Source organism: Phoenix dactylifera, chromosome 6, assembly GCF_051530095.1.
Source record: "Phoenix dactylifera cultivar Ajwa chromosome 6, Ajwa_hap1_PhDact_Kaust_v1.1, whole genome shotgun sequence".
NCBI classification, from domain to species: Eukaryota; Viridiplantae; Streptophyta; class Magnoliopsida; order Arecales; family Arecaceae; genus Phoenix; species Phoenix dactylifera.
In genome coordinates, this window is record NC_143195.1 from 23,575,518 (window position 1) to 23,599,489 (window position 23,972).

A 23,972-nucleotide genomic window follows, 5' to 3' on the forward strand; every position below is an offset into this window, starting at 1 on the left:
ATCTTAGTAATAAATATATTCTTACAGATAATACATCTCCCGATCACAAATGTGCATTGAGACATGAATCAAATTTGACAGTGACAAGACCCTGGGAAGTTTAGGCAGTGGGTTACTTTGGCATTCTAATAGGTTGGGGCCTGGACTAGTTATTCTGGCCCTTTCAAAGACACAGATGAGTTTGAAACTATACTGCATGCAGCTGATTATGGCTAGTTCTGCGAGCTGTTAGATAAGGATCAGATCAAACTGAACACCATGGCGAAGAATACATGGTAAACGTTATAGATGTCCAGACAGATATAAATAAAATCGTCAACAGAGGAGCAGAGCCTAGTTACAGATAAAACAACTGGAAGGGATTGCACAAAGTCACATACATGTTAACCAGAGTATGTTCTCATGGCTCACCAGAAATTTAAATGTATTCTACAACCTCAAGATTTTCTTACATTGGTAATTAGTATAGGGCCTACCAGAATAAACTATCCTCAACATTTACCTACAACTCTCTGCAGTGTCCGCTTGATCATTCCTGGCGATGCTACAACTGAACCCTTAAACTGCAGCCAATTTTGAAAGCAAGGATGCAAATTAGTAACCCGAGAGAGAGAGAGAGAGAGAGCAATTCATCAGTCAAGTGATCCAAACCTTAGCTTTTATGGTCACTGCGAGATTGTTATCACCAGTGGATGACTGGACAGAAAGAGGATCTAAATGGAGGTTGCGTATCGCATCAACTACCTCAAGAAGCAAACATTCCCTCCATTGACATTGCAGCTCCAGGAGAACCTCTTTCTCCATCACAGTAACAATAACATTAACTGGACCATCCTTTGACAGGACGCCACAATGCTCGACCGCTGTTTCATCGATGTCGCAAGCCTTCCTCTTGTTTGCACAAGACTGCATGCCATTTGCAATCTTCTTGTTGCCATAATTATCAGATGTCCTCTCTGCTATATCAGGATGCATCCTTCTTCCTCTAGGCTCAGGCTTCCCTAACTCTCTGCAAGATTCTAATTCCTCTACCCTTCTCTCAAGCTCTTTCAGATACTCTATTGTGCCACCAAGGATGGATGCCTTGTCAACCTGAGAGAATTACAAACATTTCTTTCTTCATAAAAAAATAATTTAGCATTAAGGTAGAAAACTGGGAGAGAAAAAAGAGCAACCACAGGACAGTTCCAACTTTCTCAAATAAATAAGTAAATAAAAGAAAGAGTCTTTCTGAAATAGAAGGAAAATAGATGACCGGTATTCCCTAAAAAATAAAACATAACAGAACTAATGGCCTCTTTACAGTCTTTCTGAAATTTTGATATCTAGCAGCAAGAGAGTGTCACATTTCCTATACTCAGGTGCACAAATATGACAAGCTTTGTTAACAATTACCAAAGATTAATCCACAGATCATCGTCAAAAATAAATTTTTCAAACAAGATTCTACTTAATCTTTATCTAAATGATGAGAAAATGATTTTCATTTTAATTTCAAGAAAGCATAATTCAAGATATCACATCTAGCGACTCAATTGTTATACTAACACAGCATGAAAGCTATATTTTATTAAACTACGCAATTCTAGTTGCTGTCTCCAATGGACAACTTAAAGAATGGGCCTTTCCAGATTCCCCAGGGAAATAATTTTATGAGGATGTGTTGTTACTCATTCTGCCACGAAGATGGCAATAGCCCAGACAGCTAAAACCGCAAATCTAGTTACCTTGCTAACGAAAGGAACCAGTGATCTGAGAACAAGGAACTTCTCATTTAGCTTTTCTCTTCTCCTTCTCTCCGACAACACATGACTTGCACTAGCATCAGGAGAACCTACTTTAAGTTCTTCGCTGATATTTGCACACAATTCCTCAACCTTATCCTGGATTAGCTCATTCTCTTTGTCAAGGACATGAGAATGAATATCAAAAGGGACAGCTGATGGCCCACTCTCCAAAGGGGCCAGACAAGCAGCCATTAAGTGATGATCCTCCGAAACCATCGTGTCAACAACTTCATGATCAAGATTAGGGAACAAGGTATCTTCATCCTTTTCAGCCAATGGAGAACTGGATATAGATTGCCCAGAGCAAACAGGGATTGGCAGCTCCCAGAAGGAAGTCCTGATTTGATGTATGAGCGCAGGATCCTCCAAAACCTTGAAATGATTTAAACAAGATTCAAAACTTTTTCCAAGTATAGATGATTTTATTTATATCCATACATGTGAATGACAACGAACTTACCAATTCAGCTGTACCCAGCTCAAGAACACCATACATGAAGGGAATACACACCACAGTCTGCATTTGAGATGCAGAGATTAGTACTAAGCATGAATGCTGCAAATTTTTAAGCTACTATTTCACCTTGACATGCAAAGAGGATGTTGAGATACAAGATAAATTCGGCCAAGTCAAAAAATTCCTAATTTAGCAAAAAAAGAAAAGAAATAATAAATATTAGATATGTTTAATGTTGAATTTAATGAACATCTTCAAAGATAACTACAATGCGCACTCTTCCATAACCGGTCACGATCAAACAGAGAAAAATTGATGAATGGCTTGAGAATCTCTTCATGACTCTTTAAACTGTGAACATGTGCTCCAATTAAGGCACACGTGTTATGTTTATTCGGAGGTGGGGAAAAGGAACTATATATTCTACTATCCCCCAAAAAAATAATAAAATAAAAAAATAAACAAATTGAATGACTCTTCTAGATTCAGCCAAATCTAGAAAGGGATTGGTTGGGTCCATTTTGAGATGTCTTATTGCTCCCTTTTTTTGTCAATATCTACTTCCTTTTGTTACTTTTGTCCAAAATGTGTACTTAAAGAATTAATTTTTCTAGATTAAGAATGTACAGAAACCCTCATATGATAAAAGGAGTCTTAAATAGCTCGGAGTTTCATATATTTTATTTAGGGACTTCTAATTAAAATGTAATGATAACAAGGAGAAGAAAGAGTTACCTAACTCAAGAAATGACAAAGCTCCTTTTTCTGTAAGCCTGATCCTTCTTTCTTGTCTCCTATTGTTTTCTTGCAGTCATTTTCTTACACTTAACCTAGAGATTGTACTAAAATTCTAAATAATAGCTCTTGTACTAAATACCTTCTATCACCTCCAACTTTACTATTCTAACATCAATTTTTTTTAAGTTAAATAGTCACTTAAAGATATTATACATATGCAATTGATTCCACTTACTTTCAAATTTCAAATTTCAAATTATTCTTTTTTTGAGAGAGAGGGAGGGAAGGGAGACCCACCTACACTATAATTATCCAAGTCTAGATGTTTTTGAGATGCATCATCCAAGAAGCAAACCCAGACCCTCGAGCTGCTATGGCTTTTTTGGGTAAATTGAAAAAATTAAACTACTCTAGTGTAAATACATCCATGGGAATTAGAAAATAAAAAATTCAAAAAATGAGCCGAAAGATCAACTGTGGAATCCCATAATATAACTCCAATGTGATTGGGCACATAAGCCGCCATCTAATCTTCTGGACAATTAAGTTCCCTGTAGAAATGTGAAGCTTCAAAAGGGAACAATGTGCGTACCATTTGCCAGCAATCTTGCAAAAGAAGATGAGTTTTGGCCACAACAGATGGTAAATTTGTAGTTGTTATTATAATTTTAAACAATAGAATGAATTTAGATTACCAAGTATTTTAGTTGAGAACTTGTGTATTGTACTTAGAATATACTAGCTCGCCTTTCCAGGCAAGTATGCATGGTATTATCAAATAAGTGGGTTCGACATCTTCCTTAAATTTTTTCTCTAAAGGAAAACAACAAAATTAAAAATACATTGGATCAAGGACCGAGAACCATCTTGAAACAGGCAGTTCTGGGTGTATCAAACTAGACCAATTGGTTACATGGATTATTCAGTCGGTTGATTCGGTTCAATTGGAATCTTTTTTTATAAATCCTCCTCCCCTCCCAATCCTCTCCCTCTCTCTTGATTCTTCCCTTACTCTTTTCCTATCTCCAATCTCTTGATCTCGATTCTCCTCTCCTCTTTATGGCTCTCTCGATTCTCCTTCCGATCTTCCTATCCAAGATGATGATGCGTGACGATATGATTACATGGGCTCTACAATGATGACACCAACTAGGGTTAGGGTTCCATTAACCGGTATGTCTCTCTTCCCCCCTTTCTTCTCCCTCCCTCCCTCTCCTTCTCCCTCTCCCCCTCTCTACCTCTCTCCCAATCTTTTGATCTTGAATCTCCTCTCCCTCTTTCCCTCTCCCTCAGTTCTCCTCTTGATCTTCCTCTCTAAGATAACGATAACCATGACAATAACCTTCCTCTCGATCTTCTATTTCAAGACAACGATCATCGATATGCCTCTCTCCCCCTCCCCCCCCCTCTCTCTCTTCCTCTCTCTCTCTCTCCCTAGTTCCAATATGCCTCAGCTCGATATGGTACATACTGATACCATACCAAATTAGTCATTGTGTAACAACCAAGGACCTCACCCAAAATGGTTAGCCGGAAAGTATTATTTGGATTTCTTAATTCTACATAAATATCCAAGATCTATCCAGCGATTAATCGATGTGGGACTAAACACACGCCCGCATGGGTCATTACATACTTCCCTCGTTTAATGCTTGACCTCCTCGTCAGGCTAAGAGTCCAAATCCATTCAAATCTAATCATAAACATCCCGATCGGCCCATGATCAGTCTCAAAGAGCTTGTACTACAATACCCCTTAGTCCACATGAGTCATAGGCCGGGTCCGCTTTGAAACCATTTATAATAACCCAGGACCTCACCCAAAATGGCTAGCAAGAAAGTATTATTTGGATTCCTTAATTTTGTATAAGTACCTAAGATCTACCCGGTTAATAACCGATGTGAAACTAAACACATGCCCGCACGGGTCATTACACGCTGGCCAGTAAAACTCCTAATACTAGTTCAGTAAACCTTGCATAGGATCTTAAATATAAAAGAAACAAGATCCTTGTCAAGTGAGACCACTAGGTTAGAAGGAAAAAAGACTACAGAAAAAAACAAAACAATTAGGTGCACGTACACTTGAAGCACAAAGTATCAGATCCTAGCCTACAAAACCTAGTTTTTGTTCAACAGAACGAACATGATTCCTTAAATTGACATACTCAATCCCAAACAACTGTAAGAAAAGTGAGCAGATTGGTGCCATTTAAAATGGAAGTTTTAATTCCCAAAATGACAGACAATTGCACTCCGACTTGGAAAAGCTAGAATATGAACACATGACTCACCAATTTTCTTGGAGTTAAATGTTCTTTCAAAAGAATTTTGACCAAATGGGCATTCTCTTCCCTACCTCCCCAAAACATTCCAACCAAAGGTATCTTCAAGGCCTTCAGCAAAATTTCTGCATCATGAGCATTACCAGGTTGACTTGGCCAATGCAAGTGCCGTTCTTTATGTAGGTAATTAACAAAACTGAGACTAACTATGACACATCCAGCAAAAAAAATGTATTTGGAGCTCCAACAGGAAGGTTTTGGATATGGTAACCTTAGCAGTGAGTTCTAGATTTTGGTTGGAAAGAAATTGATGAGTATTACTGAACAAATCAGCCAACATGAACGAAGTATGCTTTTAGTCTACTTACTCCTGTCTGACTTGTTTTATGTTGCTTTGACTGGTGTCAACCTAAATGATGGTATCTATCTATGTTCCCTTAAATTTCTTGCTGTTCCTGCTTAATTCCCCTCCCTTGTGAGGGTAAACTTGCAGATTTCTTTATTTAATAATATTTATAGGTGGGTTCAAGCCCCCTCCCCAAAAGAAAAAGAGAAGCAAATTCATGGAACAAATATGTTTATAGGGATAGTATGGTATTATGGCTTTCTATTTCAAAGTAAAATTAGTAGTAGAATTTGTTATGTTAACAGGATTTATGCTCAAATATTATGGACATATCATGGCTTCTGAATAACAGAAAATAATTGTACCTGGATAGATGCACTCTGAGATGATGTGTGATGCAAACCGATCCAATGAAGAGAAATTCACAAGTTGGATGAGAGAGTAAAAGAATTAGTTCCTACATTTATGCTGACATAATAATAGCACAAAGACATCTGTAGAAAAACATGCCAATGAATCTAACCTTCGCTAAAAGAGAGCGTGAGAAAATTCCACTATCTGCAAACTGAGCATTGCTCAACCAGATATACTGATTGCTTGTTAAGGCTTTACCTGGCAACCTGGTTAGCAAATGAAACAGTATAAATACTAATTTGAAAAGAACATTTTGCTCAGATCACCAGGGAAGCATGGCAACAAGCAAGTTAATTAAAATGGGCTCAAAGAATTCAAAGGAGTGGAGTCAAATATAATGTTAAAGAAATTTTCACAAATAGAACATCTGAGAGGGAAAGATTAGAAACAACAATAGGCATCATATTGTGCATCAAATTATAAAAGAGAGCTAAGATCTCACAAGTAGGATCTGAGACAAAATCCTATTGATGCAAAATGCGAAATAGTACATAATAAGAAATTTAATTTTGCATCAATCAATAATATGACAAAGAACATGAAACATGTATTGGAATGAAAAATCAAATGTTTCATAGGTTACTGAACTTTGCATTTGGAAGCTTGAAATAGAAAAATTAGGTGATCTAAATTTTAGTAGAAGGTTTAAAGACATCGAGACCAACTAAATTTTGATTCATATATAAGATAATGAATGATCTATATGCTCCACTCCACATTTTGCACTTGATTCTACATTTAGTATCCATTGTGTGCCTGCTCAATGCATAAGTAACATCTAGAACAATTGATTGTAGGTCTAAAGGGGTTTTTAAATCCATACGGATCTATAAAAGATAGTCAATCACCAGTGATAGAAATAGAAAATGAGTAGCGTACCAGAACTTTCTTTCTGTTCGGCTTTTATTGCCCAGCTTTCAATCCACATGGCAACTTACAAAAATTACTAACTAAGAAGGGTTTAGAATTTGAGCCATTTGAGTTTATGTTCTTATAAATATTTGCTGATCAGCTAAATTATTTGCTTTTCTCTGTGCATGCTTGAACGAGACATGTTCCACGAGTTGTTCTTATTCATGACAGCATTCAACTACTGCCATGATCCCTGAAGGATTGGATCTCTTATGTCGCGGTATCCTGATCAGGGTAAAGCAATTGCTCCATTTTCAATTAGCTTGGTAGCACTTAAGTTTGAAGCTTTGGAAATGGCTTCATGCATACCCCAGATTGGTGCTCCAGCCCTTAGGATAGCATAGGCAAGATGAGAAGACTAGGTTCCACACAATGACTATGAATAAGAGAAATTTAAATTAGATGGTTCCACACAGGTTGATAATGGGATAAAAATACACTATCGACAGTTTCTTTCAGTTCTGTCCCAAAGATCAACAGGCATGCTTTGCACAATATATTTAATATGACATTTTTTTTTTCTTAAACGAGTCTTATGCATTGCTTACAGAGAGATGCTTACTCTACCTTTAATATTAGCTTTGGCATCAACACGTCAAATAGTTTGGTCAACTATGAGAAGTTAGAATAAATTTGGTCTAAACTATGGATCTTCTATGTTTTTTTTTTTTTTTTTTAATTTTGAAAAGCAATCTATGTTTCAAGCGAACATATAATAAATACACAGCCCAAAGTATTAATACTGTCAAAGAAGATGAATTATGAGCCAAATTCAGTTATAACTGCAAATATTGTGCATTAGTCAATATTTCTTATATCAGACTGAAAAACCTCCATAACTGGATTAAGTTTAGTAAAAAATAGAAAAACAACGTAAAGATGATGATGTAGAAAACATAGTTTAAGGGTTTCAGATGTAAGGTACCCTTGGCCTGGACTGAATGTGAAAGACATGCAAACCAAGTAATACCACTCCGCCTCTGTCAGATCTTCAGGTGATAGTGATGCAGGTCTTGTGCTCGGCTGTTTGCTGTCACCTGCTGAAAGAGACTCGTATAGCTCTCTCAATTGCTCACTTCTCTGTAGAGCAATTTGATCAGCTTTAAACTCCATTAGCTGAGTAGTCTTCCTCGTCTTTATATCACCATTATAGTACCCATCACGCCATGCTAAGACCCTAGAAACCAACAAGATAAAGGAGAGGAGATACCAAAAATGAAAGGTGGAACTCAAATCCATGTAAAAATAAAGGAATGATAGTCCTGTGAAAATTGCACCTTCGTGACACAGCGAATAGGCCAAAAACATAAATAAAATACATGATCAAGATACAGAGACATCTCTACATGAAACAAAACCACAAGAAAGAAATTCTATCATATGAATACTAATTATCAAAAGCAGCATCCTACAAGGAGAAATATAGCATACACATATTAAGCATTGCATATCAGCAGGACCATATGGTAAAAAATACCTTTGATGCTCGTAGAGTCATCTGATGAATTAGGTCCATTTTAAGTGGTGAAAATTTCCATGAAGATAAGGCAGTGCATTTGAAAGTAAACAGGTAGACAATTTTACTAGAATGTTAATTATGAAAAGCAGTACCCTACAAGTAGAAATGTAGCATACACTTCCTTATTCCTTGCATGTCAGCAGGACTATTGTGATGGCCGGTCTAGCCCGATCTACTTGACCAGCCAAACCCGGCCACGGCCCAGCCCAGCTAGACCGCATGCATCGTGGAAATGGGAGCAGCAGAAGCCTCCTACAAGTAGTCTTCTTCCACCTCTCCAACAACTCCTGAACGGAGCTAAACCTAGGGTCGCTGGGACCCTAGGGCTCCTCTATAATAAGGCCCCCTACCCCCTCCATGGATTTCCATCACCAAGAACCTCTCCTTTCCTCTCTTCTCTCGTTGGTGTTCGATGCCTCCCGTCACTATGCCTGCCAGAAATTGGTGGCATAGTGCTTGCTGAAGCCGGTAAGAGCACTGAATCCTCCTTCTCCAACCTTCCTTTCTCTATTGATCTGTTGCCGCTTGGATTTTGCAAAGAAATCGATTGGAACTGGATCCCCAGACGCCAACAAGTGGACTAGGATGCATGAACAATTGAGCAAAAAGAACCCCTACTCGGCCTTCTTTTTGAGTTAATTTCAACCGGTTGGCCGCCCTCCGCTGCCCGTCACCACCTCCTGCTGCCACCTCATCGGACCACAACGATCATAGTCACTGGTCCACACCTTAAATCCCCTATTTTGCCAAGAAAGAAGAGGAGAAAAAAAAAAGAAAAAAAAAGAATAAAGAAAGAAGAAAGAGAGACCCATCTCTTTCTTCTCTCTCTTCTTTATCTCTCCTCTCTTTCTCCTTCTAAGTAGACCCATGGACTCCAGTGAAGAATGTTGTCTCCATGTCCTATGTATCCGAACTGACCCCTACAAAGAGGCCTTGAACTGCTCAAGTGCTCGAGCAGCCTGCCGGACCAATCATCCCGACCCTGTTGAATGTTTTTGAAACCACCATTGATAAACCTTGTTGAATGACCTTGGCCCTGATTGAGTCTGTGTCCTATGATTCATTGAGTGAATCATTTAGACCTGACCTACTCAGAACCACCATGTGCTGGCTAAGCCTTCTCTTATTATTTATAATTATATTAAAGTCAACAAATAAAAATTAATTTTGCTTTCAATATTTCTAAATGGGTTTAGCAAGTTCGCTTGGTGAAGTTTAACGGTCTAAGAAGAAAGAGGTAATTATTTTATGCTTCTTCTTATTTTTCAAATTATCATGTTTTTCATGCATATGATTTTGTTAGTGAAGATATCATATTTTTCTTAAAATTATGGATCAGCATATGTATTATGAAAATCATGTTTTATTATAAAAAGTGGTTCCGTGAATATTTTTAATAAAAATAGCATGTACATGAAGCATGTTTTATCATGCCATTTATTATTTTTTCATCTACCTATTGTATGTTCTAAGAAAAAAATATGATTAATAGCCCAGCTTCCATGGGCTAGTGGGCTGACCTAAAGAAGGCAGGCCGTTGGGAGTCTTCTTCGTCTCCGATATCGCCAGACTCCAATAGTCCTAGGTAGATCCAAACACCGGCTAAACCCTAGGATTCCCATCTACATAGGGTTACCTCCTCCTCCTAGCTCCATCGACGAATGCTTGAGCCAATGCTGTTGATCTCTAGCTTTTTCCAACAAATCTCTTCCTTGATTCTTTGCCGAAAAAGCAGCTAGACTGAGGTAAATGTTGTTCGCTTGTCTCTCTTTTTTTTCTGGTTTCTTAGCCACTACCACCTTAATTTGCACTGGCGAATTGTCGTGATTTCATGTAAAGCAGGAGTGCCTGTTTTGACCCCTTTTCTTGTATATTGTTGTCTGGCGTCGGTTTCGGCCGATCACTACCAGTCTCTACCATTTTTTCGAAATCTCCGAAGCTTCACGTCAAGGCACTGGTCTCCCATAAGTGGGTGCTGGCCATGAATTCATAGGAAAGAGGAGAAGGATCGAAGCCTTCTCTCTAGTTTCTCCTCACCTCTTATACATTAGCCGACCATCTTCGCCAGTGATGCTACAACAAAGGGTCCATCCTTGGCCGTCGCAACATCAGATCTGAGAATAAAAAGAGACATGGGCTCCCTCCTATTTTGTGGAGAAGAAGAGAGCCTCTTCTCTCTCTCTCTCTCTCTCTTTGCACTCTCTTTCTCTCTCTTCTCTCTACCTTTCTCTCTCTTCTCTCTCTTCCCCTCTCTCTCTCATGTTATTTTGTATATTGGATCGGGTAGAGAGCCCAAGACTCCTACTTTGTGGACCCCAGGCTGACCCCAAATAGAGGGTTCTCCAACTTGTTGACTTCTACCAAGTACATTGGTGATGAGCATTCTTGGGCCTTATTCTTAATGCCCCTGTCTTGCCTTCCTTAATCTGATTTGACTTGTTTCTTGATACTTCGATTAGCTAGATCTAAACCACTCAGGCTGTTGGATGCTTTTATTTGGTTTGTTGTGTCTTTTTTCTCTATTTCTTAAATTATTCCATCATTAGTCTGATTATTGATTCGATGCTATACGGACAAGAAGATGCTGAGCAAGGGAATTTATGTTCTAATCCCTAAATCAAGGTAAATCCTTAATTTCTTTATTTAATTAGTTATGTATTAGGTAGGATCAAGAAATTGGGGATAAAGGTAACTTGGGCATCAAAAATTTTGAATTATGAACTTAGCAATGTTTTTAATTATTATTGCTAAGGATTGATCATGGACAAGTTGTTTTATATTGATTTTTGTATATGTTAGGGGTGGACCAATAGCATTGTAGCTGCGTTGGACTGCTGTAGAGATAAGAAATCCTACACCTAATCACCAATATATATATTTGTTCGTTGATTTATACCACTGGATTTGCATTGTGAGATTTGTATCGATGGATTTCGTTTTGTATGAGATGGTATGTATTATATTATTTTCGATATGAGCATACTTATATGATTATTATATGTGCATATTAGTCATTGGAGATATGATTATATGAATTATGATTATAATTACTTTGAAATTGTGAGAAATACATTGTGTAATTCGAATTTTATTTGACAAGAATAGCATGTAAATCAGATGGATTAGAAGTGGTTTGGACTAACCTCATCATTGGATAGCCTTCACAGAACAATGTCCAAGAGATTATGCGAGAAATAGCCTCCACAAACTTATGCATGGGACAGCATCCACGAGCGTATGAATGGGAGAGCCTCTACAAGCTTATGCGTGAAATTTGTTTTGCAGTTTTGGACTGGATCATAATCTTGATTAGTCCAAAGTTAGAAAAATAATTGCTATAAAACTTAAAATCAAGATAATGAGAAATGGTTGATAAGACACATGAAACCAGAATAAAAGGTCTTACTTGTTGGTATTTGTGATATATATATATATATATATATATATATATATATATATATATATATATATATATATATATATATATCTTTTGATAGTTGGATATTTGATGCTTGTCTTTACGAATATTTGTCAGTTTAATTAAATACTGGATGTTGAAAAGAGGTTTCTTAATTTATATTTTTATTTTGATATTGCTTATTGCTATTTTCAAAGTATATTATTATATTGGTATGAATATGTAGAGATTCTTACTAGGCCGTAAAGCCCACACCCCTCTTTTTTTTTAGAATTGTAAGTTACTTAGTACTTGGCTATGGTTGGGATCATGGGTGAATGAATGAATAGATAAAGCATCATTGATGCCAGTTGGATGATTGAATTATGTAATTATATAAGTTTTGTTACTTATTATGAATTGAGATAAATATTATTCACAGATATTGAGGTTGTAATGAATTTTCAAGCCTCACATATTCTCTAGAGCCTTGCCCAACGGAGTGTGCAGCTATGTCATGTGGCCGACTCGAATGATGGATTCGAGGCATGATAAAGGTATTGTAAGTTTTACTTACTGCGACTATGTAGCTTACATCTCTTTTTATTTTCTTTTTCTAGATGAATAGGATCACTAGAAATGACGGATGGTCCAAGCTTGGAGTTTGTGCAGCCAAGCTTGCAGATTGTATAGAAAAATTTTAGTATTTTAATTGATTATGAATTTATAGTTAGTAATTTTTTGAATTTCAAGAATTATGAGTTTGGGTATTTTTATTTGGATTTAGATACTCTGAACCGGTGTTTGCTTTATTATTTAATAGATCATGAAATTAGATCCTTTTATTATATTTTGTTTATGATAGATTTGGAAGCTAAGATGTAATTGTTGGCTTCATATTATCGTGGGTTATATTCCTTGGTAGCATAGCTATATTATGTTCCGAATTTAGGGCATGAAATTTTATGGTACCATAGCTACAGGTTTTCATGGTAATACTTAAAGTATAGCAATAGGTAGTTAGGTCTCATTTAGTTAGGTTCCATTTAGTTGAATAAGAGAAGACAGATTTTCTTAACTATACTGTTACTCGACCATGGAAATTGATTAATGTTAGTATTTTGATTGGCGACAATGAGCAACAAGAGGAGGAAATCTTGGCAAATTTTGTTGCTAGGAGAAGAGGAGCAAGAGTGTGAACAAGAGGAGATGTCAACGAGCCAGTTGAGCAGGCTCCAGATATGCTAGCCACTCGGCAAACATTGCTGGAGTATGCTAGGTGGTGTCCCAGCTTCTTCAACAGCAGTAATAAATACAGATCGCTCCTCGACCTGCACCATCTTTGGAGTCATTGATGAGAGCACAAAAGTGCGATCTACACATTACTTAAATTAGTATTATTGCTAACAAATAATGATAAAAGTGCTGCATTAATTTTATATTTTTATTTGGCACTGATTATCAAAAATCAGAGTTTAAATGGGCATTTGGTACAAATTGGGATGATGCAAGACCCCAAGCCTGATCATGCTGGAGCATAATTAAACCTAGTCGAGCACATTTGCACTCGAGCAGCGTATGTCTACACCCGTCCACTTCGTCGCAGCTTCATTCTTTCGCGAAGCATCCTCCGTTTCCAGATTTCTTCCCCCACCAGTCACCAGTGTGTCATCCGAATCCCAGCCGCCCATTTGTGATTCTCCCGCTCCATCCATGCGTTTACAGCATCTCCCAGGGCCCGCATCCTGACTTCATCCCGCGATGCCTCACAACATCGCAAGCATCCCACGCATCCGACTGATCCTCCCACGCATCTCACGAGCTCTAACTTCCGGATTCGCGATCAGATCTCCCGAGCATCTCCGCGTTCCAGCCTTCCAGTGTCCGAGCTTCCTCTCCACGTGCGATTAGCTCCTTTCCGCGTCCCTGCGTCTCAGTAGATTCTTCCGTGTGTCCAAGGCCCTGCTACCAGCTTCCGTCCGAGTCCGCTTCTCCTGCGAGCCCACGCATCCCAGCTTTTGCGATCGTGATCCATCCGTGCGTCCACCTCTTTCGGATTCGAGATCCTCTGCATCCTTCCATTCCCAGCCGTGCGCCCCTTCCGAATCAGCTTCTGAATAAGCGATCCAGTCGTCTACGTGTGATTCTCCCGCATCCAAGGCGCTGCGATCTTCCATTTTCGCTTGCAAGCCTCCCAGCATCCGTGCCCCAATCTCACGTGTTCCCAGCTGTCCGCGATCCCTCTTCGATAGACATGAACCAGGCGTGCAAGCCTCCCGTGATGCAAGCGATCGCGATCTTCCGTCCGAGTCCGCAATCTCCCGGGATTCATCCTATCCGTCTGTCTCCACCACGTGCAATCAAGGGGGTCGAAGGCCAGGGATTATCTCTCTCTCGGTTGGAAGGAAGGGGCCATCTCTCATTCGAAAAAAAAACAGAGGAGCCAGCCCCTGCCATTCAAAAAAAAAAGGGGAAGAAACAGGGGGGGCCTGTTTCCGAAAAGAAAAGAAAAAAATGAGAGGGAGGATAATGTTTTTAATGAGAGGCTGATTTCTTAGGTGAAGGATGATGGAGGAACCTTTGATGTATTGCTTTCTTTGAAATAAATTCTGAACGTTTGCTCTTATTGATTTATATTTTTGATGTGTTATGGATTCTTGCATAATTATTTTTTAGATAGTTCTTTAATGATTTATGTTTATTGATGCATGGACTGCTTTAGTATTTGATTTGTCGTTGATGTAATAGGCACGATGAATGCTTAGAAGTTGAGTTCATATGTCCATAAAATATATTCCATGATTAGATCTATTCTACTTTTACATCTTTAATCAAGAACCGAAGAGTTTATTTCTTGGATGCAATATCATCAAGGGGGATTCCAGATCCCTAACCATCTCTTTATTTCATTGAACTTTGTTTATTTACATATTATTCTTTGTTTTCAATTCCAAAAATCATCTGAAATTACACTAATAATACATATACTGTTCCCTGAGGATTCGACCTCGGACTTCCGAGTTTTACTACTTGTGCGATTCTCCTGCACTTGGAAGAGCAGTTTTGCGAATGCATCATCATACTACGAAAGATTTTGTAAGCCCAACCCGCTGACATTTGAGGATAGAGCTGATCATCTGACCGTAGAGATTTGGATTCGAGAAATAGAGAAGATGTTTTATGCACTACAGTATCCCGATGACATGAAGGACAGGCTAGCCATACCGATGCTGAAGAGAAATGCAAAGTTTTGGTAGACTACTATGAAACCTGCGTATGGAAATAATGATAAACAACTAACATGGGAGGAGTTCAAGAAAATATTTTATGATCAGTGCTTCCCCAAGTTAGTGATACCACCAGAAAAGGATGAGTTCTTGGCTTTGAGGCAAAAGTGTGATATGATAGTACTAGAGTATGCAAATAAATTCAACAAGTTAGGTCGTTTCTACCCCCAGTTCATAGAGTCCTAAAGAAGCAAAGGTAATAGATTTGAATAGGGTCTACGATATGGGATTCGGTCTCATTTATCTTCTCACCATTTTAACAACAACAAAGACATGCTAGAAAGGGCCTTAAAAGTAGAATATGATATGAAAAGATCAAAAAAAGAGAAAGGAGGTAAAAAAAGTCCTAGACCAGGAGAAACTCCAAATGACCGGTAGAAAAAATCAATAAATAATTCAGATAAGGATAAGGAAGCTGCGACCTACTGATACTATGCAAATATCATCATGGACTTTGTCTCAATAAGCTAGGAGCGTGCTTTTCATGTGGCGAGGTGGGACATATGGCACGAGATTCCCTATCAAGAAAAAGGATAACTCAGAGTTTGTCAAACCAGCTGACCAGAAATAAAAAGGGAATGCATGGGTTTTGTCTTTGACCCAGCAAGATGCCAGTATAAGTGATCAAGTAGTGATAGGTACCATTCTAGACAAAACCATAGATGCTCTATGCTATTTGATTGTGATTCTTATTACTCCTTTGCATCTCCCAAGTTTCCTACCTCTTCAAACTACATATCTGAAGAATTGAATGAGCCACTATGTGTTGTCATTTCTCTTAAGAAAGTTATTCTTATAGATGTTTCATTTAAGAATTGCATCACTTAGATAAGGAAGATAAGGTTAATACAAGCCAGTCTCAAATTTTAAGCCTTAGAAAAGTGGGTATAGATCAAAGTTGCGTAGCGAAAGAATGGTAGAATGTTAGATTAAGAATAAGTATCCTCATTTGTTTAAGAATTAAGGTATGCTAAGTTTCAAGATTGAAACTCTTTTAAAAGGGGAGAATGTGATGGCCAGTCTAGCCCGATCCACTTGACCGGCGAGACCCAGCTGCGGCCCGACCTAGCTGGACTGTGTGCATCACATGAATGGGAGCAACAGAAGACTCTTGGAAGGAGGCTTCTGCCACATCTCCTCGGTGTCCTAATGTCACCAGGACCCTAACGCTCCTCTCTAAAAAGGCCCCTTATCCCCTCCATGGATCTCCATCACCAGAAACCCCTCTTTCCCTCTCTTCTCCCTTTGGTGTTCGACACCTCCCATCTGTACCTGCTGAAAATTGGGTCCACAGCACTCGCTGGAGCCAATAAGAGCCCTGAATCCTCCTCCAAACTTTCTTTCTCTATTGATTCGTTTCACGTCAAATTTTGCCAAGAAATCAACCAAAAATCGCCATGACATCTCCCTTTTGTTTCATCTTTGTTTTCCTCTTCTCTTGCTTTTTTGCTTTCTTCTAGCCATCTCTACCGCTGGTGTTCATCACCAAAGGCCTCGGCCCCCTCCTGCATTGGCTTCTTGCTAGAGTTGGTCCCCCAGCCGCTAACAAGTGGACTAGGAATCGAGTATGATCGAGCAATGGGACCCCCTATTCAACCCTATTTTCAAGTTGATTTTCACCGGTCGACTGCCCTCCACTGCCTATCACTTCTGCCTGTTGCCACCTCGCCGGACCACCACGATCACAGCCACCGGTCCACCCCTTTAATCCCCTATTTTGCCAAGAAAGGAGAGAAAAAGAAAGAAAAGATGAAAAAGAAGAAAAGGAAAAGAAAAAGAAAGAGAAGACCCATCCCTTTCTTTGCTCTCTTCATCTCTCACTAAGTAGATCCATGAACTAACACCTGTAATGAAGCCTTGAATTGTCCAAGTGCCCGAACAGCCTGCCAGACTGATCACCCCGGCCCTGCTGATGTCTACGAAACTACAATTGATGAATCTTGTTAAATAACCTTGTCCTTAATCAACTGTGTACCCTATGATTCATTAAGCTAATCGATTAGAATAGACCTACTTGGAACCACCATGCTGTTGCCCAGAGGTGCAGCCCAAGAGAGGGGGTGAATTGGGTCTCTTTAAAAAATAGTTAAAGTTAAAACGTGAAGAGAGTATGAGTTACTTTTATCTTAAAAATTTAGCAGCGGAAATAAGAATGCACAAATATGATAGTGAATAAAGTTATGAAAACTGTCAGGAATATGCAGAGGAAAGGAAGAGAAGAAGCACAATCACAAACACCAATATTTATAGTGGTTCGGTGCACTCCCAACACCTACGTCCACTCCTCAAGCCTAGCTTGAGATTTCACTATAACCCAGCAGATTACAGCCTGATTGTTTTTTGGGCTCACAATCAAAACTCAGTTGGTTTTCCCAAGCAACCAACCGAAAATTTTTTGTTTTTCGGAATCACAAACAACCCAGTTGGTTTTCAGACAAACCAACCAAAAACTTTACACCGTTTGTTTTTCCGGGCTCACAAACAACCCAGTTGGTTTTCAGATAAACCAACTAGAAACATTTTTCTTGCTGAATATTTCCTATTCAACAACTTTTAATCGAGGCTTGGAAGAGCCTTTACAAGTTTCAAATCAATAAAACTGTTACAGCAACAATTAATCCAACTAAAAGAATGTTGTAACTAGAAAACTCAAAGCTTCAGAATATAATGAGTAAATCAATGAAAATAAAAGCTGAAGCCGATGAAGAAGTTGGCTGTGGAAGGATGTTCCAATGTCCGAACAGCAGCTCTTCACAATGCAGTGAGAAGCTTCGACTGATTTTCTCACAGAAGAAAGTTTTAGATTCAGTGCCGGTGAGGATGATGAACTGTTAAGCTTTTCTTCTCTCTTTTTCTCAGTGGAAACCTTTTTGTTTTCTTATAGAATCTTTTCTATTTCCTCCTTGTTTCCATTCTGAGGTTCCCTCATATTTATAGACAAATTCTTCGACGGAATTTGAATTCCTTTCTTCCCGTTCTGATGAGAATCTTTTGCTGTTACAGAAGAAGACAAAAGTCGTTCACAGCTTCCCGTTGTGGTCCCAGCAGTACAAGGGTCCACTCATGTAGCTCGGGGTTGACTCATGTTCATTATGGATCGGCACTTCAAATAGTTGAGAAGGCTTTTGCTGTGTCATCCTCAAAGGGTCGACTCTTAATTCTTAAGGGTCGGCTCATCTTAATCAGGAGTCGCCTCTTCAAATACAAGGGTCGACTCATCTTCATTAGGAGTCGCTTCTTTAAACACAAGAGTTGGCTCATCTTTAGTTTTTCGGCCGGTGCTGAGACTGAGCAGGGGTCGACTCTTCAAACGCAACGGTCGACTCTTCAATTTCGGGGGTCAACTCATTTTTAACAAGGGTCGACTCTTCAAGCTTTTCTCAGGCGGTAAAAACTTTCTGTTTACTTTAAACTACACAAGGATCGATTCATGTTTTGCGGGGGTCGACTCTTTGACTGTGTTCCTTGAATAAAACTTATCAGAATCAACTTGAACTTGTCCTTTTTGCTTAGAAGTTGACTCAAGTCTTTCAAACAAAAAACTTTAGACTTCTTCTCTGATCTCCATGGACTAGATTAAGATCATTTTCTTTTAGAACATGTCCAATGAGATATTTGCGAAGAACTTATGATTTTGTATTGCTTCATTCCTTCTGATTTTTCTTGACTTATAAATCTTCACAACTAGACCAATGTCATTAGTACACAACATGATCTCAAGTATTTTGTAATCATAAAAATTCATCCTTTAGGGTTGACACATGCGCTCGGCCAAGCCTTCTCTTATTATTTTTAATTCTATTAAAATCATCGAATAAAAATTAATTTTGCTTTTAATATTTTTAAATAGGTTTAGCAGATCTGTTGAGTGAACTTGGACAGTCTAAGATAAAAGAGGTAAGTAGATCTTACACTTCTTATTATTTTTAAAATTATCCTATTTTCTATACATATGATTTTGCTAGTAAAGATATCATATTTTTAAAAAAATTATGGATCAGCATATATGTTATAAAAATGATGCTTCATTATGAAAAAAATGATTTCATGAATATTTTTAATAAAAATAGCATGTCTATTGAGCACCAATTTTATCATGCCATTTAGTATTTTTCCATCCACCTATGTGTATATTGTAAGAAAAAGGTATGATTATTTCAAAGACTCTCAGATATCTATGTATGACCCTTAGAATTGGGGAAGATCGATACCGAAGCTAGGATCTGAAGTGAAAATTTCCCGAGTTGTCCGATAAAATCGGATGCTAGGCATGAAAATTAGTTTTAATTTTTTTTATAACAATTATAAATCTTAAACATACTAATATGTAAACCATACCTCGATCCCGCAGCGGAAGATGGTCGAAGTAGACCGGATCTAGATCTTTGAACGTTGCTTCACGAGGCCTGGATCTGCAGGCCCTCTACTTCGCGCGCACGTCGAGCTTCGCAGGAAGGTTGGATGATTTCTGTATTTTGCAAAAACACATTTTGCAAAAGGACCCTAGAAGAAAACACTTTTCTTTTCTTCTCCTTCTTCTTCTTCCTTCTTTTCCGTTTCCAACCCGAGAGCTTCGATTCTGGACCGATCGCAGAGGAGAAGAGAGAAGACCAGAAAACCGGATCTAGATGCTTGCCACTGGAGAGAAGATTGAGAGAGAAGCACCACTTCTTCTCTCTTCCTCTTCTCCTTTAGAAAACTCCCACCGAAGCCTCTGTCTGTGAAGTTTCTTCCAAAGATTTCACAGACAGATTCACTCTGATTTTTCCTCTCTAATTCGTTCTCTATTTCAAGAGGAAAATATTGGTCTATCTATAGGCCAACATAGAGAGGATTTAAGAGGAGTTATGAGCTGCCGTTATCGATTTAAATGTAAGATTCGTAACGTTTCGTTTCAAAAACAAATGTAGAGAAAATCGTCCAATTAATTTGATAACAGTCGGATTTCAAAAATCAAATTTAACCGGAATGTAGCCGGTTCAAAACCGGACATTCCGATCCAGACGGCAGAGCGGCCAGAGGCCAGACGGTGGCGCGGCATGGCTTTGAACCAAGGATGGAGAATACTCTGTTTTGCTCCCAGGCATTTCTTTTCCATCGCGGCTCACAAGCAACTCTTAAGGGTCCATGAGCTTAAGGGTCCATGGGTCCACAGGAGTTTAAAACAGGTCAGCCGTCAACCATTTAAATGGGAAATGGGGATTAGCCAAATAGGAAATAGGTTAGCCCATTTTGTAATAAAAAAGTAAGCCTATTTGGTTCTAAACCAAATTGACAGCCCATTTGAATAATTTTTGACCCGAAAAAATTCTACATGAGTCCGACTCATGGGAGATTCAATTGGGTCCAGTTTCGGCTCGATCCAAGTCCAACTTAGATCAGAACAAATACGAAATTAAATTCTAATTAAATCATGATCGAGCCCAATTATACTAATTGAGACCCAATCAAATCCAATCTCAACAATTGAGTCCTGATCAAGTTCAATTACATTAATTGAAACTTGATTGACTCAAAATACAGACTTAATTAGTTGTTCATCCATGAATTTTAGCATGTACCTCATGTTCAGTGCTAGCTGCACATAGACAGAACCAAATTCCAAATGACCCACAATTTAATTCTTAATTAAATTGGGTCAAGACCTTCCTACTTAGCTTGACTAATATGCGTGACTCTGATAGGTTCAAACACTAAACCGGTAGTACATGGACTACTCCATGCACTAATCGAGGTGACCATCTAGCAATGATACCCGACATCCGGATTGGTCAAATATGCAAAGCAACATTCAAGAACCTAGACGTATGGTTGTTGCATAATTCATCCCTATGACCATCGATGCTCAAGATGACCTCAGAGTGGACTGTCGAACTCTGGGTCCGGTCATCCATAGTGTATTTCAATTAATCAAATCAAGTGACCTACACTTGGTTTATCCTGGCCAAGGTTTTATTGAATTGAAATACAGTGAGACATCAACTCCTAAAATCTGGAGCGGTCACATCTTGACTCATACACAGACTTCACGAGTACTTGACTGCACCCAGCATCCTTCCGATCCCTGAATTAGAAATTCAGGTCATCCAATGCCTAAGTACAGTAAGTTGCTTACAAGTCACCGTGACAGTCTTAGGTCTACAGGGTACTTATGCACATACGCTTTGCGAGCTAACTTCCAACAGTGGAGTGCTACGCAGGTGAGTCACTGTTCAGTGACAATGTACTCCTACATCTCACCTGTATGCCACACAGTGTCTCCACACTCCTTGGTTTAAGAGGACGACTAACTAAATGGCACACAACGACCTATACTTGACATAGCTATCGTCCAATTGACAGCTCATCATTTGGTCGCGAACTGGTTTAAGGACTAAACGATAAAACCTCCTTTATCCACTAAATTAGTCCTAAAGACTTCATCACAATACACAGGAGTTCAATTTGAAGATGTAACACTTGTGATGAATAGAAAATTGCCAGAATAAATGTTTATTCATTTTAATAAAACATATACATAATCCAATTTCTTACAATTAAAAATTGGCTTTTGGACATAATTCCCAACAACTCCCACTTGGACTAAAGCCCATCTTCGATTTGTGATAATCGAACTCCTTTACAGAAAGGGCTTTAGTGAATGGGTCAGCTAGGTTCTCCTTTCCATCGATCTTCTGAAGATTGACGTCACCTCGTTCCACGATCTCTCGTACAAGATGGTAGCGACGCAGAATGTGCTTGGTCCTGTGGTGGGACTTTGCTCCTTTGCTTGTGCAATGGCTCCAGTATTGTCACAATACAAAAGAACTGGATCGTTGATTGAGGGAGCAACACCAAGTTGATTTACAAACTTCTTGATCCAAACAGCTTCCTTTGCCGCATCTGATGCAGCAACATACTCTGTTTCGCATACGGAATCGGCTACTGAATGCTACTTGGAACTTTTCCAGCAGATTGCTCCTCCATTCAGGGTAAACACAAATCCTGATATACTCTTACTGTCATCATGGTCTGACTGAAAACTAGAGTCTGTAAACCCCACAAGTTTTAAGTCAGATTCTCCATAGATTAACCATTGGGCCTTAGTATTTCTCAAATACTTAAGGATGGTTTTCACCACCTTCCAATGGTTCTCACCCGAATCAGACTGATACCTACTCGCTACTGCTAGTGAGTAAGCAACATCCGGTCTTGTACATGTGATGGCATACATGATAGAACCTACTACAGAAGCATATGGGATTCTACTCATACGCTCTCTCTCCTCGAAAGTTGTCGGACAATCTTTCTTAGAGAGAAAAATTCCTTGTCCTATCGGAAGATAGCCCTTCTTGAAATTCTCCATGTTGAACCGCTTCAACATAGTGTCGATGTACGTGGATTGGGACAATCCAAGCAACCTCTTAGATCTATCTCTATAGATCTTCATCCCTAGGATGTAGGATGCTTCTCCCAAATCCTTCGTGGAGAACTGTGATGACAGCTAGAGTTTCACATTCTGTAATGCAGGAATGTCATCCCCAATTAAGAGAATGTCATCCACATACAAGACAAGGAATGTGATCACTGAACCATTAGCTCACTTGTAGACACAAGGTTCTTCTTCGTTCTTAATGAAGCCATATGTTTTGATAGTTTTATCGAAACGTATGTTCCAACTTCGAGAAGCTTGCTTAAGTCCATAAATGGACTTTTGTAGCTTGTATACTTTGGACTCGTCTATGGATGTAAAACCCTCAAGTTGTATCATATACACCTCTTCTTCCAGCTCTCCATTTAGAAATGCTGTTTTCACATCCATTTGCCAGATTTCATAATCCATATATGCTGCTATAGCAAGCATGATCCGAATAGATTTTAGCATTGCCACAGAGAAAAAAGTCTTGTCATAGTCGATACCATAACGTTGACGATATCTCTTGGCAACCAGACGGGCTTTATAGGTCTCCACCTTTCCGTCTGCGCCTCTCTTTCTTTTGAAGATCCATTTGCACCCTATGGGTTTTATCCCTTCAGGTGGATCAACTAGTGTCCATACACTATTGATTTCCATGGATTCCATTTCGGATCCATGGCATTAAGCCATAACTCAGAGTCGGACCTCTGCATAGCATCCATATAGGTGATCGGATCCTCATTGTTCTCATCGAGCTCAATGGGATCTGCATCTTGGACCAAGAAACCGTAGTATCTGTCCACTTGATGCGGTACTCTACCTGATCGCCTAAATGGTGCTTCGACATTAGGCTCCGGGTTTGATCTAATCGAATCCGGTTCTGTGAGTTCAGTAGATTGTGTTAAATCTTCCATCTGCTGAGCTTCACTAAGTTCAACCTTAGAGGCAACAATTCCTTCACTAAGGAATTCTTTTTCCAAAAAAGTTGCCTTATGTCCTACGAACACCTTTTGTTCATTAGGAAGGTAGAAGTAATAACCCCTAGTTTCCTTGGGGTACCCTACAAAATAACACTTATCGGATCTAGGACCAAGTTTGTCAGTTTGAGAACGTTTAACATAAGCCGGACATCCCCAAACCCTAAGGTATGAAAGTGTCGGCTTACGCCCAGTCCATATCTCATATGGAGTCTTCTCAACAGACCTACTTGGAATCTTATTTAGTATTATACACGCAGACTCTAAAGCATAACCCCAAAAAGATACAAGCAGACTAGTAAACCCCATCATGGATCGAACCATGTCTAACAGAGTTCGATTCCTCATTTCAGATACACCATTGTGCTGAGGTGTTCCTGGAGGGGTCCATTGTGAGAGAATCCCATTTTTTTCTAGATAAGTCCAGAAATCATCGAAAAGGTATTCTCCTTCTCGGT

At 39.0% G+C, this 23,972-nt stretch overlaps 1 protein-coding gene across 3 annotated transcripts in view; it reads right to left on the reverse strand.

Moving 5' to 3' along the window:
- Positions 1-273: 273 nt before the first annotated feature.
- The window catches only part of LOC103710320 (transcription factor EGL1-like), a 56,523-nt gene continuing 32,824 nt past the window's right edge, over positions 274-23,972 (reverse strand). Inside the window, exons 1-8 of one of the 3 annotated variants that reach the window (XM_008795991.6) lie at positions 8,574-9,073; positions 7,864-8,115; positions 6,136-6,232; positions 5,978-5,992; positions 2,248-2,304; positions 1,728-2,159; positions 652-1,092; positions 274-563 (exon numbers count right to left, since the gene is read on the reverse strand). In XM_008795991.6, coding sequence (XP_008794213.4) covers positions 492-563; positions 652-1,092; positions 1,728-2,159; positions 2,248-2,304; positions 5,978-5,992; positions 6,136-6,232; positions 7,864-8,051 — 1,302 coding nt within the window. In that variant the 5' untranslated portion in view covers positions 8,052-8,115; positions 8,574-9,073 and the 3' untranslated portion in view covers positions 274-491. Of the gene's footprint in view, positions 564-651; positions 1,093-1,727; positions 2,160-2,247; positions 2,305-5,977; positions 5,993-6,135; positions 6,233-7,863; positions 8,349-8,573; positions 9,074-23,972 lie in introns of those variants that run through there. The other 2 variants (XM_039126822.3, XM_039126821.3) reach the window with 2 other exon arrangements.